At 38.9% G+C, this 18,428-nt stretch overlaps 1 protein-coding gene across 8 annotated transcripts in view; it reads left to right on the top strand.

Annotated features, from left to right (window-relative positions):
* CRIM1 (cysteine rich transmembrane BMP regulator 1) overlaps positions 1-18,428 on the top strand; it is a 317,691-nt gene that overhangs the window by 241,514 nt on the left and 57,749 nt on the right. For 6 of the 8 annotated variants that reach the window (XM_005296243.4, XM_005296244.5, XM_005296245.4 and 3 more), the window contains one exon: positions 13,768-13,924. The exons of the other annotated variants lie outside the window; for them this stretch is intronic. In XM_005296243.4, coding sequence (XP_005296300.2) covers positions 13,768-13,924 — 157 coding nt within the window. The remainder of the gene's footprint in view (positions 1-13,767; positions 13,925-18,428) is intronic. 8 annotated transcript variants of the gene reach the window in all.

Raw genomic sequence — 18,428 nt, forward strand, 5'->3', positions numbered from 1 at the left:
GGGCTCAGCCTGCCCTAGTCCTTCCTCCCCCTAGCTGCCTAATTAGCAGCCCATTATAGGCCCAGGTATAGCCCAGTCCACTTTAATTAGCTGGATTGAGCCCAGCCGCTCCAGTCCAGGAGAGCTGGGCTCAAGCTGTTCACAGAGACTGGTTACCCTGTGACACTCATCACCTTCTCCAAGAGACATCAACCATGATGAGTCTCAGGAGATTCTAGAACCTTTGACACATCTGTGCAAGATGGGGTATCCTCCTTAGAACTGATGGTACCCTATGCCTTGGAGTCCATTTTAACCCATCCTGGATCCACTATCCACTTTGGTTACACTATAAAGTTCCTCTTCCTTCACCCTCCAAAAACCCTTTCTCCATCCCTTTTCAAGGGCCACTCTCATGAGATGATACTTTATAGGAGGTAGACCTGCTACTTTTAAGGGGAGCCATAGAGCCAATACCATCTCAACATTGGTGAAAGGGATTTTATTCCTACCATTTTCCTAATCCCCAAGAAGAAAAGAGGACAGAGAGGATCTCCAGTATCCTCAGTGCCTTTATCAAGTGTGACCTCCTGCATAAATAACAGAGGCCATAATACTTGCATGAATTAATTCCTGCTTCAATTCCAATAGCTGTGGGTGAACTAGAGCATATCTTTTAGGGGGGAAAAATCTGTCACAGCTATCATCAAGCTCCCCCTGCTGGACACTCACCAGGCTGCTGTGTTTGGAGTCCACATGTTAGAGCCATGTTCTTTTAAGCTTTACTGAGTCTGGATCTCTAGGTGCACAGTCATGGTGCTAGAAAAAGAACTCCCTTCTCAGACTGCTGTGGTCCAACTGCCTAGGTCCTGTGACTAGAATCCACTCTCTCAACCCCCTCCTAGTTGCTTAAGCACATCCTTCAGATTTCCAACCTTCTGGGCACTCTCTTGTTTACAATTAACTTCTTCAGTGATGTGATCGTTGAAGTAAACAGACACAGGTTTTACAAAGGTTTCTATCATAATTACTCTTTACTTTAAACAGCACAAGAGATACACAGATCTAGGTTAAAAAAAAAAAAACATGCCCTTTCCTGTCTGTTTCCTCATTAGTCTTGAGCATTCTTTGTGATTTAGTTAGTCTCTAAGGCATTCAGGATCCCCTCCAGAATATGGAGTGTCTCACTCTGACCACTGCGGGCAGATTCCTTCAGTCTCTGTTGGTCCCACAGTCAAAAAGATCCCTTCTGCTATGAAAGCAAGCCCCTTTGTTCTCTCTCTTATCCCAAAGAATCCTATGTTTTGATGAGTCACATTGATGACAAGTTATTTCCTTGTGCTGTTTCTTGGGAAATTCTGTTCAGTCAAACTATAGTCAGAGAAGCTTGAGAAAACTGGTTCTCCTAAGGCTTCAGCCAACCCATTGTCCTAAGGAGTTCCCATTTGAATGGGAGCCCTTCAGGTTAACAATTTCTGTTGTTTGTTCCATTCTTTCTTCCATAAAGGGCGTGTGATACATGATGGTGTCTTTGTCGGCCCATGGCTGACTAACTGCGTAACTGAGGGTTATAGATGCACATAGAATTCATAATCTCAAACAGAATTCATAAATTGTATGTAGTGTAGGTGTAGCTGTGTTGGTTCCAGGATATTAGAGACACAACATGGGTAAAGTAACTTCTGTTGGTAAGAGATGCTCATGTCAGAAGTTGGTCCAATAAAAGATATTACCTCACCCAACTTGTCTCTCTAAGTTTTACATAGACAGATTCCCCAAATCATCACAACATCCAATCCTGATTTAAAGATTTCCAGTGATGGAAAATTCACCACAACCTTTTGTAACTTGTTCCAACTGTTAATTACCCTCACTGTTGAAAAATTTCATCCTATTTCTCGTCTAAATGTGTCTAGCTTCAGCTTCCAGCCATTTGATCTTGTATCTTTGTCTGCTAGACTGCAGAGCCCTCTTATCAGATTTCTGTTTCCCATGTAGGTACTTATGGACTGTGATCAAGTCATCCCTTAGTTTCATGGATAGTCTAAGTTGACTGAGCTCCTGCTGTCTATTGCTATAATACTTTTTTCAATCTTTTATTCATTCTTATGGCTCTTCTCTGAACCCTCTCTAATTTATCAGTATCCTCCTTGAACTGTGGACACCATAACTGGATGCAGTATTCAATAGCAGTTATACAAGTGCCAAATACAGAAATAATATAACCTTCCTATTCCTCTTCGATATTTCCCCGTTTACATGGCAAGGATCAGATTACCCCTTTTTGCCAGAGTGTAACACTGGAGGCTTATGCTCAGCTGATTATCCACCATGACCCAGTGGTGTTTTTCAGAATCACTGCTTCCCAGGATAGCGTCCTCCATCCTGTAAGTATGGCCTACATTCTTTGTTCTTTGACGTATGACCTTATATTTGGCTGTAATGAAACACATATATGTTTGCTTGCACCCAGTTTACCAAGTGATCCAGATTGTTCTGTATCAGTAACCTGTCCTCTTCATTATTCACCACTCCCCCAGTCTTTGTGTCAACTGTAAACTTTATCAGTAAATTGTGTAAGGCCAAGGACTGAACCCTTCAGGACCCTCTACAATCACAGTTGCTCAATGATGATTCTCCATTTACAGTTAGATTTTTGAAACCTATCAGTTAGCCAATTTTAACCCATTTAACTTATGCTGTGTGGATTTTGTATCATTTTAGTGTCTTAATCAAAATGTGTGGTACCAAGTCAAATGCTTACAGAAGTTTAAGTTTATTACATTAACACTATTACCTTTATCAACCAAACTTGTAATCTTGTCCCAAAAAAATCATTAGTTTGACAAGATTTATTTTCCATAAACCCAGTAGGATTGCCATTAGTTATATTACCCTCCTTTATTTTTTTATAAATCAAATTCCTTATCAGCCATTCCATTATTTTTCCTGGGATCGATGTCAGGCTGACAGACCTATAAGTATTTGAGTCATTCAGTTTTTTAATATTGGCACAATATTAGGCCTCTTCAAGTCGTCTGGAATTTCCCCAGTGTTTCAAGATTTGCTGAAAATCAACATTAATCTTTTAATAAGAGCATGCCTAGTCAATATTTAGAAGCATCTATAAACACTGATCTCCTTACTCAGGTTGAAAAATGCTAACATTGGTCCTCTAACTATTATTTAATTTTATTTCACTCCTTATGACCTAGAAGCCATGTCTGTTCAGCATTGGCATGTTCTAAAGGCAGCTGTCAGACTAGGTATAAACTTGTCCTTAAAGTATGTTATATCCAAGGATTTTTTTAAAAATCTTCTTGTTTTATCATTTCTTGTACTGCTTTTATTTTAGTCAGTCCCAGCTGTATTCCTGCTGCTGCTAATGTTTGTCACAATTACATCAGCTCCTGCTTAGCAAATGAGCTTCAGTTATATTGATGCATTTTTCTTAATTCTCCAACAGCCTGTGATATGGTCTTTCTAAGAGTTAGCCACATCACCACATTGTTAATGTAGACTCTGACTCTTTCCATCATCCTTTGTGGAACATTTCTAGACCAGAACTTTTTCCCATATGGAAGCCAAAGTATGTGTTACTTGTGGAAGTGGGCCCAGGTAGTGAAATTTGGATCTGAAACCATATTCAATTCCACACTTTTCAAAGTTCAGGCATATTAATATTCATTGTTTTAGTATGCCCATTACATCAACAGTATTACAAAGTTTGGATCTGGGTCCACCCTTTCCCAAAGTTAAGGGGGATGCAAGCTCAGTGTTTTGGTTCAGGCCATTCTGAAGTTGAATGTACACGTTTTTTTTTATTTTTGTTACTTAATTGTGTGCCTCTAAATTCATGTGATGAATCCAGGTTTGTAAAATAATGTGCCTCATATCTCATTTTTCTCAGTAACGATCCCACATTATATTCTCACTGAGTTCTTTAGTATCCATGCACATGCTGAGTGTCCTGATACCTTTATTACACATGCTATTGAATTCACCCAGTCTGTGGGCTGCATTTGGCTATTACATTAATTCACCACTATCATTCTGTTTCACATTTCCCTTAACTCTTGTCTCAAGGGCACCTGTACTCTACTTAGGGCATGCATTACACAATGAGTCATGTCTTTCAGTTGAATGGTATATGTACCCCCTGAATGTGCCAGGAAATTGCTTTTCCCAGGCCGCAATTGCTGCTGCTTATCTAGGCTGTTTTGGTTTTGGACGCTTTGGTATTTCACTGTTTTAAAAATAAATCTAATCAGCCTCAGCTTTTTACTGGTCTGTTCTCCCAGAAAAGACTATTTACTGTAGGAGCTATTTAAAAAATAGTTTCTATCTTTACCATTATGCCGAATCCTCCTTAATCTGCATGTTACCTGCATCTCAGTCAGTTCTTCATAGGCTTTCATCATCACCTCTTTTTTTCCATAAGTGTTGTCTTCTACGTTAGCTCTTTCAAAATCTTCCATATCATCAGTATTGATTTTGCTCCTGTGAGCAGTATTGTCTGTTTCTAAAAGCTACAGTTTTTTAGTCTTAACTTGTTTTGCACTTCAGTATACTGTACTGTCATTCTATTGATTGCCCCATTAAACCTCACAGCTGTGTCCTTATCTTCCATTGGCATTCAAATCTTAGTGTCCTTTAAACACCTCTCCTGATAAGCACACCATTGCAAAGTGATTTTTCTTTTACCTTTTGCACAGTTTTTACCATATGATGAAAAGTTTGTATGATGCTTCCCACCAAAAAGGTTGCACTTTGTCCCAAGTTCACTCTTCTTGATTAGTTATTTCCTGAACACACATTTCATTTCTGCTTCTAGGGCACAAGCCCAAATTCTGCCCTATGTTACATTAATGTAGCCCCATTTATGTCAGTGGGTTGTATGGCTGAATTTATCTCACTTTCTGCCCTGTTACTATTTCAGTCTTTGTCCTTGATTTTGCAGAATATTCCTCAAATGTTATGTGCTTCACAGTTTCTTATGTTGCCTTCCAGGGCTAGCTGTGTTTTTCAGAATGCCAAATTCTGCAATCTTCATTTATAATGAGTTCACTGTGGTTGCTTACCATGAGTAAGGATTACATGGACAGCCCCTAAGTAAGCACTCTTGTATCTTGTATCAGAGGGGTAGCCGTGTTAGTCTGAACCTGTAAAAAGCAACAGAGGGTCCTGTGGCACCTTTGAGACTAACAGAAGTATTGGGAGCATAAGCTTTCGTGGGTAAGAACCTCACTTCTTCAGATGCAAGTAATGGAAATCTCCAGAGGCAGGTATAAATCAGTACGGAGATAACGAGGTTAGTTCAATCAGGGAGGGTGAGGTGCTCTGCTAGCAGTTGAGGTGTGAACACCCAGGGAGGAGAAACTGCTTCTGTAGTTGGATAGCCATTCACAGTCTTTGTTTAATCCTGATCTGATGGTGTCAAATTTGCAAATGAACTGGAGCTCAGCAGTTTCTCTTTGGAGTCTGGTCCTGAAGTTTTTTTGCTGTAAGATGGCTACCTTTACATCTGCTATTGTGTGGCCAGGGAGGTTGAAGTGTTCTCCTACAGGTTTTTGTATATTGCCATTCCTGATATCTGACTTGTGTCCATTTATCCTCTTGCGTAGTGACTGTCCAGTTTGGCCAATGTACATAGCAGAGGGGCATTGCTGGCATATGATGGCATATATAACATTGGTGGACGTGCAGGTGAATGAGCCGGTGATGTTGTAGCTGATCTGGTTAGGTCCAGTGATGGTGTTGCTGGTGTAGATATGTGGGCAGAGTTGGCATCGAGGTTTGTTGCATGGGTTGGTTCCTGAGTTAGAGTTGTTATGGTGCGGTGCGTGGTTGCTGGTGAGAATATGCTTAAGGTTGGCAGGTTGTCTGTGGGCAAGGACTGGCCTGCCTCCCAAGGCCTGTGAAACTGAGTCTTGCATCAGTGGTATGTCTGTCATTAAGTCTGCCATTCAGCCATTAGGGAGGTAATCATCTTACCGGACCACAGATTCATCACAGGAATCAGAATCAAAGCTAGTAGTCAATATTGCATTTAGTAGTAGACTGTCATTCAGACATAGGTATGCCTACAGACTCAAAGATGATCTGCCACTACAGCAAAGCATTTGTTAAATAATTTTGGTGCTGCGACTTTGACTGGAATGGAAAATTAGTGATTTGAAATAAACAAAAAGGGTATCTCATTTATAAAAGCAGGAAATTAGTGATATGAATGATTGCTAATGAAGAAACTGCTAGAAATGTAACAAAAAGAAGCTGTGAGCTGGAATCATCACAAAGGAAATATTTAATTTAAGGAATGTTACTCAGATCTTTGTTGTAAATCAGAAATAACACATTGCACACTTACAGGTTTCCTCATGCAATTTGTGCATCTGTATGTGCAAGATGGTACATCAATTCATAAGGCTATTCTCACAATAAAGTAGTTAGTCATAGAGCTGGGAAGATGTTAAGTGTGAAAATCATTGGGACCAAATCCTTTGTCTTGTTAGGCGTGAGGTGTTTGTTAGGGGATATTTTACCCAAAGTTACAAAGTTAATTCCAGAATATCATGCTGTTAGAAAATGTAACTATTTTGAAATTTAGAAATATTTATTCAAAAACATAATCCTTTATTGTAGTGTACAATAAAACATTTAAAACTTAATCCAACCTTTTCTTTTCCCTTACACATAAAGTATGTTTAATAAAAATGCTGATTTACAAAAATGTGACTAATGGAAGTGTTTGAAATACATAGAGTTCTCAGAAGGTTTTTCCATAGACTTTAATTTATCTATTTATCTATTTCAGTATTTTTGATCAATAATATCCTTCCTGTCAGTATAGAAGCCTTTTGATGACCTGATTTATGTTAATATTAAATGGCAGTTCAATAACAATTATTGAATTCCTGATTAATATTGACTGAACCCTTATCTTAAGTAATGTTGGAACATCCCAGACTTTTCTGCACTGATGACTTCTATATGAGGTCAGGATATCTAGGTCACTGGGCAAATATGGAAATATCCCAGGAAGGTTTGAGTTCAGCACGTAAAAGCACATACTCATGGTTTAGAAAGCTATCAGATGTGTGGGCAGGGTAGTTTGAGATCTGTGTGGATTCCTCTGCTCTCTTGGAGGCCCTAGCAATTTGGTGTGATGCCTGCGTATGGTATAGAGACAGCATTAGTAACTTTGGTGATGAACTTCTTTTAGTGATGGACACTGATCATATGTCCATATTATTTTTGTTAGATACATCGATGGTTAATATAGCTCAGCATAAGGCGTTTTAGGTACTGTTATAGGATATGATAATGATGGACAGGGCTGATCCTTCCATGGCGCTCTTTCTGAGAGGCAACAGGGTAGCTGCTCACCTCACTGATGCAGGAAATATCTCTTACATCTTTTCCATTTTGTCACTCCTGTTGTTCAAAATGTATATTAGTTTGTCACAGGCAGTTGTTAGGCATTTTTGACTACAGTGTTGTCCACATTCTGATGGTACCGGACTATGTTTCCTGTATATCAAATTGCAACATTGTTTTTCTTGCTTTCCCAATGTTTGACTAAGATATAGGATCTGAACTTTTTGAGACTGAATCTTGAAAAGATGGAGACGATGGTTGGCATGGAAAGCAACTTGAGGAAATGGTAATGGTTGTGACTGCCCTCGATAATCAGCTTTTTGAAGCCCTGTTCACTCTTTGATTCCCAGGTTACTGCAGTGGCTTATGCCATTACTTTTTGTTTTTTATCCACAATATCTAGGAGAAAGTGGCTTTTCTATGATAATGTGGAGTTCACTGTAGTCAGTCACACTATTGAAATTTTCATGTCTGGAGTCTTTTCTGCTTGTTTGCATCTTTGAAGACCTTTGGAAGCCTCAGCTAGTACAGAATGTGGAGCTCATCTGTTCATTCAAGTTTGGAATGAGTGCATTACACCCATGTTCTGCAGACTGCGCTGATTTCCCATCTGCTTTCAGATGACATTTGTTCTAATATCTACAGCCATACATGGTTTCTGATCCAGCTTCCTTACAAGCTGCTTCTTTCCCTTGGTACTACCATGATGGCTGAGGTCAAATGAGGCACTTTTGCTGACCATCCTTAGATGAGCACTTTTAGGGATAGACAGTAGAGTATTTATAGTAGAGTCCTTGGCTGTGGTTCTGGCTCTTTGCCAGAGCTCCTTTCACTTATCTGCAGAGCATAGCATATAGGACAACTTTCTAGTAAAGTATACACATGCATTTGTATGATCAATAATAGTAAATGGGCAATATGAACATAATAAATGTCTTAAAAGAGCTATATAGTATACAAATTCATTGAGTAATCAGTTAATAGTAATATCAAATCAGCACTTACCAAATGAAAAGCCTTTCAATAATAAATCACCGCTAAAATTATTATCTAAGAAAATCTGCACTGCCTTGACACTGGATCTTCCAGGCTATACATCAAATGGCATATAATCTGTTTTTAGATTATAAACTTCTTGGGGCAGGATGTTGTCATCCTCTGTGTATATTGCTGCGTTGAGCACATTGATGATGCTGTATAAAACAGGATATTAGATGTCTCTAATATTATGTGCTGAGTTAAGATATAAAATGCTACACTAACACTGCTGTCTAAAAGTGATACAATGAGCTAATCAAAGCAAAATATAAGAAGGAAATTGTTTGCTCATCTCTAGTCCCAAATCATGGCTGATGTTAAGCATAATGGTGTCTTAGGGACTGATTCAAAGCTTATTGATGTCAATGGAGGCTCCAAGAAAGAATTCTTTTGCCCTCCTTCACGACATTTCATGCAAGATCTGCGGTATATTTTAAAAAATTAAAAGTAACAATTAAAAAATAAAATAATAAATGACATCCTTAAAACATAACTGGAATAATATGTTTGAATGAATTAAGGAAGTATACAAACCATAAAATTGTATTTTATTTCTGCTTCCATTTCTTTGTTTTTGTTCCTCTCTCACTTTTTTTCTCCCACATTCTTTTTGGCTATATATTCCATTTTCTTTCTCATGCTTACCCTAAGCTCACTCCTTCCCTCCTTATTCCTGACAAGACAGGTTTGGGACTCAAAAATTGATTTACAAGATGCTTATTTTCACATGTGAATCAGATCTTCCCATCCAAAATATCTAGAGTTTGTGGTGGGAGGAGATCAATACCAATTCAAGGTCCTCTTTTGGACACTCTATGATATGTGGAGTATTCACAAACTGTTTTTGAGCAGTAGCAACATATATGAGCTATCCTAGTATCTATGTACCCTTACTTAGACAATTGGCTTATCAGGGTGTCCTTACAGGAGGACCTAGCAAAAGCTACATCACAGATATGTACCTTGCTCCAAACACTGGAGTTCAAGAAACCAGGTCATATATTTTATTGGGGCAGTTCTGGATTCTCGGAAAGGCAGAGCTTTTCTTCCAGAAGAAAGGCATTTCAAAATCCTTACAGCAATAGCAATAATACAGGAGAACTCTTGTCAAACAGTGATTTTTTTCCTCAAGTTGATGGGCTTTATGGCTTCAGCCACACAATTTAATTCTGTACAAATATCTGAAGATGAGGCCTCTACAACATTGGTTAGCAAGATACTGTATTCCAAATACAGACAGCATGTTTATGACATTGACACTACCCGGAGATCTGTTCCTGTGACTCATATGGTGGACTCAATATCGCGATGCCCTCAAAGGGATTGCATTCAACCCCTAGCTGCATCAGCTACAGTCACTTCCAATGCTTCCAGTTGGGGCTTATTAAAGGAATCTAACAAGTCACTGGCATTCCAGGGAGAAAAAATTGCTATCAACATTCTAAAATTTAGAGCAATATATTGGGCTCATAAATACTTTCTCGCTCATCTATGTGGCAGCGTGGTTCAGGCAACTCCTTACAATATTACAGAAGTATTTTACATGAACAAGTGGATGGGGGTTGTGGAGAGAGACACGTTATAGCCACCTGTGCAAAGAGGCTGTAGTTCTGTAGGAGTGGTGCATGGTACACCAATTTTTATCCTGTAACTCTCCATCTTGCTGACGAGGACAATATGCGGGCGGATCAGCTGAGCAGACACTTGTATGATCAGCACAAGCAGGGGCGGCTCCAGGCACCAGCCCAGCAAGTGCGTGCCTGGGGCGGCAAGCCGCGGGGGGCGGCCTGCCGGTCGCTGTGAGGGCGGCAGTCATGCTGCCTTTGGCGGCATTTCTGCAGGAGGTCCGCCGGTCCCGCGTTTTGGCGGCAATTCGGTGGCGGGTATGCCGGTGCGGGACTGGCAGGGCATCCGCAGAACCACCGCCGAATTCGCGCGACCTGGGCGGACCTCCCACAGAAACGCCGCCGAAGGCTGCCTGACTGCCATGCTTGGGGCGGCAAAAAACATAGATCTGCCCCTGAGCACAAGTGATCACTCAAGAATTTAGTAGTAAACAACATCTTTCTGTGAGTGTATCCAGAGAGAGACACATTTTCAACCACACACAACTCCAGAGCAAAAGCAGACCACCACTCTCTCTCAGCAGTACTTTTTCAGGGCCGGTGGTGGGGACATCTTCTATGCATTTCCCCCCAATTCCTCTAATGCAGGAAGTTCTCAGGAAAATCAAGCAAAGCCAGGGTTATTCTGATAGCCCAGGCCTGAGCAAGACAATAGTGGTTTTGGATCTCCTGCAGCTATCATAAGGGATTTCTGTCTTTGCCTGCAATTCCAGATCTTTTGACCAGAAGAGCGGTTAGATTTGCTATCCAGACCCAGATTCTTTCCATTTAACATCATGGGCCACAAGGCTTTTGGCAAATCTGGAACTGTCCTATTCAGAAACAGTACAGGAGGTATAGTTGTCCTTCAGGAAACAGTCACCTCACCTATGTTGTCATAAATGGAAAAGGTCCTCTTTTTGGAGAACCAGCTATAACAGAAATCTATGTTCAGCTTCTGTTCAATCCATACTGAAGTACTTTATATGAAATCCTTGGGGCTCTCCATATCATTGGTAAAAGTATATCTCAGAGCCATCTCTGTATATCACAGCTTAATTGAGCAAAAGACTATATTTAGCCATGATCGGGTAAAAAGATTCTTGAAGGGGCTAATAATGTCTACCCTGTGGTTAGAGAACCTCACCTACGTGGGATCTCAGTCTAGTCCTTATTCAGCTCATGAATCCTCCCTTCAAACCCATGGGAGAATGTTCCCTATTTCAACTCTCAATTGAGACAGACTTTTTTATACCTATAACTATTCCTCTAGAAGGCTGAGCAAGCTACAGGCTGTCATGGATGCACTCTGCCTCTCTTCCCTTCTTCTGCCCCTCCTCCCCCAAGTTATTCACAAAGATAAAGTGATCCTTTAGCCAACCTGAAATTTCTCTCCAAGGTGGCAACACAATTCAATCTTAACTAATTCATAAATTTATCAATATCTTTCCCTAGGCCTCACTGTCACTCAGGGGAAGTTAAGCAACACTACTTGGATGCTAAAAGAGCATTAATCTTCTGTTTGAGTATAGCTAAGGAATACAGAAAATCACCTAGACTGTTTCTCTTATGGGGAAAAAAGTAGAGCTCAGGCAGTCACCTGCCAGCGCCTTTCTAAGTGTCTGACTCTCTATTGAATAGTGTTTCTGAACACACCTCTGCGCCTCTTCCAGAAGGGCTTAGAACACACTCAGAGTGAAGACCACTTCCATGGCCTGCCTTAGGGCTTGTCTACACAGCAAGTTACCGCATGGCAAGCCAGGATGTGACTCTACAATGCCTCAGCTTGCCACATAGTAACTTGCTATGTGGATACTGCTACAGTGCAGTGAAAATTTTCGGAGGCTGTGCTCCAGGACTTTCACTGTGTGGTAGCAGTGTCCACATGATGAGTTATTGCTCAGCAGGTTGGGGTGCTGTAGATATACTCCCGGCTTGCCACTCAGTGATTCACCAGGTAAACAAGCACTCATTGTCTTCCCATATTCAAAATCAGTAGAGCTGCCTCTTAGAGCTCGATTCTGTCACAAAATATTGCTGTTTACATGTGGCATCTAAATCAGATAAACAGTTTTGTAAAGAAGCATTACAGTATCTATTTAACTAGTTTTCTTTGTCCCACTATCCAGAGGGAGGAGTGCTGGTTGCTCAACTCCCAAGTGGGAATATGCAGAGGACTCCCAAAAAAAAAAATTAAGGTTACTCACCTGTAACCAGAGTTCTTCACGATTACCTCTGCACATTCACATTCCCCATCCTCCTTCCCCTCTTCCTTGGAGTCCTAATTTCAACTTCGCCTTTGAAGACGTGATGGAAAGAAGTCATCTGGTTGGCAAACCACGCTCTCTCTTTATAATCCCATCCTCTGAAAGAGGAGTAGGTGACACAAGAGCTCTGCAACAGGCACTGCTACTAGAAAGTTCTACTTGTCCAAGTTGCACAATTCATGTATTCCAAGAGTGTGAATATGCAGAGGTCATCTCGAAGAACTCCAGTCAGGTGAGTAACCTTCATTTCTGTCCTCTTTGTGTATATCTGCATTGACTTGCCATCTAGTCCATTCTTCTCTTTTGATTCTTATCTCCCTCTATTTCTCTTGTCCTCTTTTTCATTATTGCTTTCTCTTTGGCTAGTCATTTCCCAGGTCTCTTCCTCTGTTTTACCCTCTCTAAATTAATGACTATTGTGCATTCCTGTTTTCTCACACCCCCGCAACCAATATATAAAATGTACTTTAAGTACACACTTTTAAGCGTTAGCACATCCTTTACTAATTTTTATTCTCCATACCATGGAATCATGCCTAAAAATATATAACAGCACAGAAAAGGAAAACGAATTATATGTGCATTCATACACCTGATGGCTTGGCAATGTCTTAGAGTGTTTTAAACTGTCTCCCCCTTCCCCCCCCCCCAACTTCCCCTCTCCCATGAAGAAAAGCAAACTTGTTATTCTCAAGTAATAAAGGTTTGCTGAAAGTAAACATAAAAGTCACACCCTCTTCCTGACATTACTACACTAGATGTAATCGGATTCCTCCACTCCACTATCTTTTTTTTTTTATTGCTCCCACAAGAGGCTATTCAATCATGCTATGAGACTCCATCTTCAAGCTCTTTTACTTTGACTTAATCCAGCAGATGTATTTAAGATTGTCACCTCTTTGGCACTGTAGTAATGTGCTTTTAGTAGGGAGGTCTTAATACTCAAACAGGTGACAGTCAACAGTGTAAGTAACAAATAGAGATCCTTAATAAATAACAGCTCCTCCAATTTTATTTTGGATTAATACTGTTCAAAATAAAATACATTATATTGCACATGAATCTGTTAAACAAAAATGAAACATAGACAGTATGTGGTATTACTGAAGTTTTGTTGACATGAATTTAATGTGACCGTATGACTCATGAATGTTGGACTCCCTTGGAATGTTTACCTCTCCCTAGCAACTCCCTAGATATAAGGTGCCTACTCCCAAGATTTTGCTTGGAACCAATAATTATTTAAAAACAAACACTCACTATGGTATTCTATAATACAGGTCCAAAACACGGTAGTAACACTGTTGCAAACTGCAGTGTTTGAGGCCATTTCTGTAGAATTGTAGAGGAATATTAGGACAGAGAGGTAAAAATGTTGGTAGTGTTAAGTTAAACCAATAAAAAGTAAAAAGGTGGAAAAGGTTTAGTCTGTATATAGATACATTTTTTCTGATATGAACAACACTTTTCATTTTGTGCTAAGCTGCATGTGTTCTTCACAGGAGAGGAGCTGTGTACTGGCCTCATATCAGGGTGTTCCTTGGACTGTTCCTTCGGTTTCCAGACTGATGTCCACAACTGTGAGATCTGTCAGTGCCGTTCAAGGCCTAAGAAATGCAAACCCATAGTATGTGACAAGTACTGTCCATTTGGATACTTGTACGTATTTTTATTCTGAAAGCATATTTATCATAATCCTTGTGCATATAAAATATGCAAAATCCATGAATATTTATTTGTTTGTTTTATGTATGAAAAATGGGAGGCATGTGGAGAGGCAGGAATGTACATACTTGTTAAGTGTATAGTATTCCTCATGCGGACTTGGACGCTAGAATTGAAGTTGTGAAAATGGATTTTGATCACCAGACCAAAAGAAAATTCAAATAATCAAAATGACTAACAAAATTATAAAAGCAGAAAAGTATCTTTTAAAATAGTTTTAAACAGTCTTTGAGAGAGAATTTAAAGAACTGCATAAAATTTACCTTTCATGTTGCTTTTTAAAATTTCTTTTACACGAACATCTCTGATATCCCCTCCATCTCATAACTTGCTTCTTTTACTCAAAAAGAACAGGAGTACTTGTGGCACCTTAGAGACTAACAAATTTATTAGAGCATAAGCTTTCGTGGACTACAGCCCACTTCTTCGGATGCATACCGAAGAAGTGGGCTGTAGTCCACGAAAGCTTATGCTCTAATAAATTTGTTAGTCTCTAAGGTGCCACAAGTACTCCTGTTCTTTTTGCGGATACAGACTAACATGGCTGCTACTCTGAAACCTTTTTTTACTCAGTTGATCCCATTGTATTTTGAGTTGATCTTTTTATTATGACATAACAGTAGCTTACCTGAGCAATCATCTGCTCTAGTCTTCCATTTCTTTTCTGCCAGTTACCTCCGGTGGAAAACTAATGGAAAGTCAGTCTTTTGTCTGTCATAAGTTTTTCTAAGTATCACAGAGACCTAAAATGTTAAGACACCCTCTTCCTTAAAAAGAAGTAATGGTGGGTATATTTTTTTTAATCAGGAAGAAGGGATCCTGCAGCAAATTGGGCTATTATTTTGTCATAGGTAGAGATTTCTTTAGAATCCGTTGATATGCAGACATTCAGTGTCCTCAGTGAAGGTTTAACCAACGCGCTCCACCCCTGCCAAAAAGGCACAACACCATTCTATAGGAACTAACATAAATTCAGCTCCTCCCTTGCTTAATGTTGGTAGTTTTAACCCACAATATCTAACCTTCAGATACTGTATTTAGCTAACTCCACTACTGTTACTGACCTTGACAGTTTATACTTGCCTTTCTTTAGTTCCTGGCTTATTCCTTTTTTCTCCTGTTACTTAATTTGGCACTTATCTTTTAAGCCTTATAGTGTCTACTCTTAATAATCTTATACACTGCACTGTAGTTCCTTCTTATTTCATATTTTCTTTAATCTTTTTGAATAATCATTTTTAATATGGTGCAGCCTAAATCATCCAAACATTTGAGACACATCACAGACTTTAAGAAAAATGGAGATCCAGCTCTGTCATGATCTGACAGCAGAGAATTTAACCAATGCTAGAATTGTAGAGGGGGAGGGGGGGTGAATAAATGTGTGGGTCACACTCACAATACTTAGTGCTGTCAGATGAAAAATCTGGCGCAGACAACCCTCCTGCCTCCTTTTTTTAAAATATATATTATGGGCTTGCTTCCCCCACCTCGCAATTCAACCACTGAGTTGTACTGTACTTATGTGAATGTATCAGTGCAGTTGCCCTCTTTTAGTGTTAATATAGCACTATGCAAGTACATAGTGCTGTACAAATGGTGAAATATGATCAACATAAAACAGAGCCCTGCCCTGAGGACCATGCATTCTAAAGGCACAGGAGGTACAATATACCCCTCTACCCCGATATAACACAAATTCGGATATAACGCGGTAAAGCAGTGCTCCAGGAGGCGGGGCTGCGCATTCCGGCGGATCAAAGCAAGTTTGATATAATGTGGTTTCACCTATAACGCGGTAAGATTTTTTGGATCCCAAGGACACTGTTATATCGGGGTAGAGGTGTATTATAATACTGGGGGGGAAGGACTCCTAAAACCTCCATAAAATTGCATTTAAAACAATATTTATTTTATTTTCTTTGGATTTCTAATCACACTAAAAAAGGATGCCTTTCCATGTGCTTTAGGTCCCCCCGACGTAATTTAAAAGTATCCACATAAAAAACCACTCTAGTAGAACTAGTGTGCAGTAATACCATTTAATATAACCCATAAAGCATTGCTTTAAAATGTTATTGGATTTAGCAGTTTTTCAAGGAGAGTAGGAATGAAACAGAACGCAGTGCAGGTTAAGTGAGTGGCTGTTCCAAGCATTTAGCCGCAAAAATAGGATGCATCAAGTCTCCACTGGATGAAGAAGACAAAGAGAGTAGGTAGACAGGAAATGTGGGCAATCTGAGAGTACAAGGGGGGTGTAAAAGATTATGGAAGAGATGTAGTTGGGGCAAAATTCTGGAGAGCTTTGAAAATTACTAGATGTGACCGTATATTCCACATGTTCTCACCAGTTATGGACAACAAGAATAATTTTCACTAGTTGATATTTGAATCCTCTGTTTATGTTAATGTTGATAATTCAAAAGTACAAACTGAAATAATATTCCACTAGTGTAAAGAAATGTAAAAAATATCTTAACGTTACCATGAACGATGAAAACCAATAGGTTATTAAACTCGTGTTTCATTGCAATTTGTAGCAAAAAGCAGAACCTGACTTTGTTTATGGTATAGAAAATGTCATTGCGACATTCAGGTGCTCAACAACGCTTGAACTTTGGCATGGAATACCTGAATTTTTTATTTACATTTTCAGATGCTGAGTTTAAATACTGTTATCTCTGATAGTATTCAGTAATTAGCAGTTATTTTTAGCTTCCTAATCAATAACAAACTATACAGAATAATCTAATATGATGTCACTATAAAAAGGACACTGTCAAGGTTGTTAGACCTTGCTTTAACAGCTGCCTCATGTTATAGCTCTTAAATTAAGGGTCGTAACATTGTTGTAGCACTAATTTAAAAAAAAAAATCAGAAAAGATAAATCCACCGTTGACTGTTACTTGAGCTATACATACAATGGACATCTCGGTGTGCACACACACGTTCTCATAGTTCAACATAAAATAGCATACGTACATGTGCAGTTTACATAGTTTATTTACAGGGCAGCTCTCAATTTTTTTTTAAAATTCAGTACTCCACCAATAATACTTTTTAAAAGTATATGATTCCAGTTCTGAATGTAAAAGCTAGCGTGTGGAATCATTGTTAAAATATGGTCATTTTAAAGGCATGTCACTGTCTTTTAAGGCCCCGATGCAAGAAAGCACTTATGTATGAGCATAAGTGCTTTCCTGAGCAAAGACCTAAATGTGTTTTGGTGTTTTTTTTTTTTTTTTTTTTTTTTTTTTTCTTTCAATTGACTCTTTTTCTTGATTTTTGCTGTGGAGTATCTAAGGCTATCAAGCTAGCTTCTCTTTATACTTTTTCCTTTATAAAATATTTCTACCTTCAAATTAATTTATTTTATTTCACTAGTAATCCTAACTTTGGATCATATATTGCAGTGTTTAAAACTGTGTACTATTGTGAGTTCTGGAAATGCTTATCATAATTATTCTGAAATGCCACATATTGTGCTTGTTATTCATTGATGTGTGTGTTATTTATTTACTTTTTATTTATTATTCATATTAATTTGCTAGTTTTACTGTTCTGTTTTTATTATAATTGTATAATACATTTTTCCACTAAAATGAATTTGGGAAAAACTCACTCTTTCTTAATGAGCACTTTATGGGATTAAGTTTTATTTGATCCAGTATTTTTTCCTTTATTTTGTTTTGTTTTATAAACAGTAATTATGGGGGGGAAGGGAAAAAGGATACTTTATTACAGTTTTGAGTGAAACACAGTAGGGACAGAAATCCACAATGAACATATTTATGCAACTTCTAAATGTTGGACCTTGGGTATTTAGGAAGAATGAATGTTGTCCTAAGGTAAGTAAATGCAATAGATTTCCATTCATGGTTCTTTACTCCCAGTGTGTGACTGGCGGTAACTTCCTTACCCAGAATCCACAACACCAGTGAGTGGAATATGTGTAGCTGCTAAGAATAATAGTCAGCCATTCCTCAGTCCATTTTTCTTTCTACTTAGGACAGAGAAACATCTTTTGACTGTTGCTGCTATGTGTACATGTTCATCCTTACTCTGTGGGAGTTTATTCGTTTTTTTTTAAAGTGAAGTTTTCTCTTCTTATTGTTTCAACTGCTTCTTACTGTTACTTTGGTCTACATACAAATTAGATATTTATCTGTGAGGTGAGTCTTTGATACCTGACTACCTTATATTTGATTGAGATGCCTCTTTGCTAAGGCTGAGTGTCATGGCAGGTCTCTGGCTCGTTCCTTCTTTTTCTTCTGGGTTGTGATTTGTTTGGTTTTTTGAGGCACAGACCAATGACTTCAAAAAGAGCCATAAGTGTGATTAGCAGATGTCTGTCAGAATGGTAATGTCTTCTCCCTATTGTATCTGGGGACACACCATTGATTCAGATTCTCTAGAATGTGTTTTTAAATTATGAGG

This window comes from Chrysemys picta, chromosome 3 (genome assembly GCF_011386835.1).
Source record: "Chrysemys picta bellii isolate R12L10 chromosome 3, ASM1138683v2, whole genome shotgun sequence".
NCBI classification, from domain to species: Eukaryota; Metazoa; Chordata; order Testudines; family Emydidae; genus Chrysemys; species Chrysemys picta.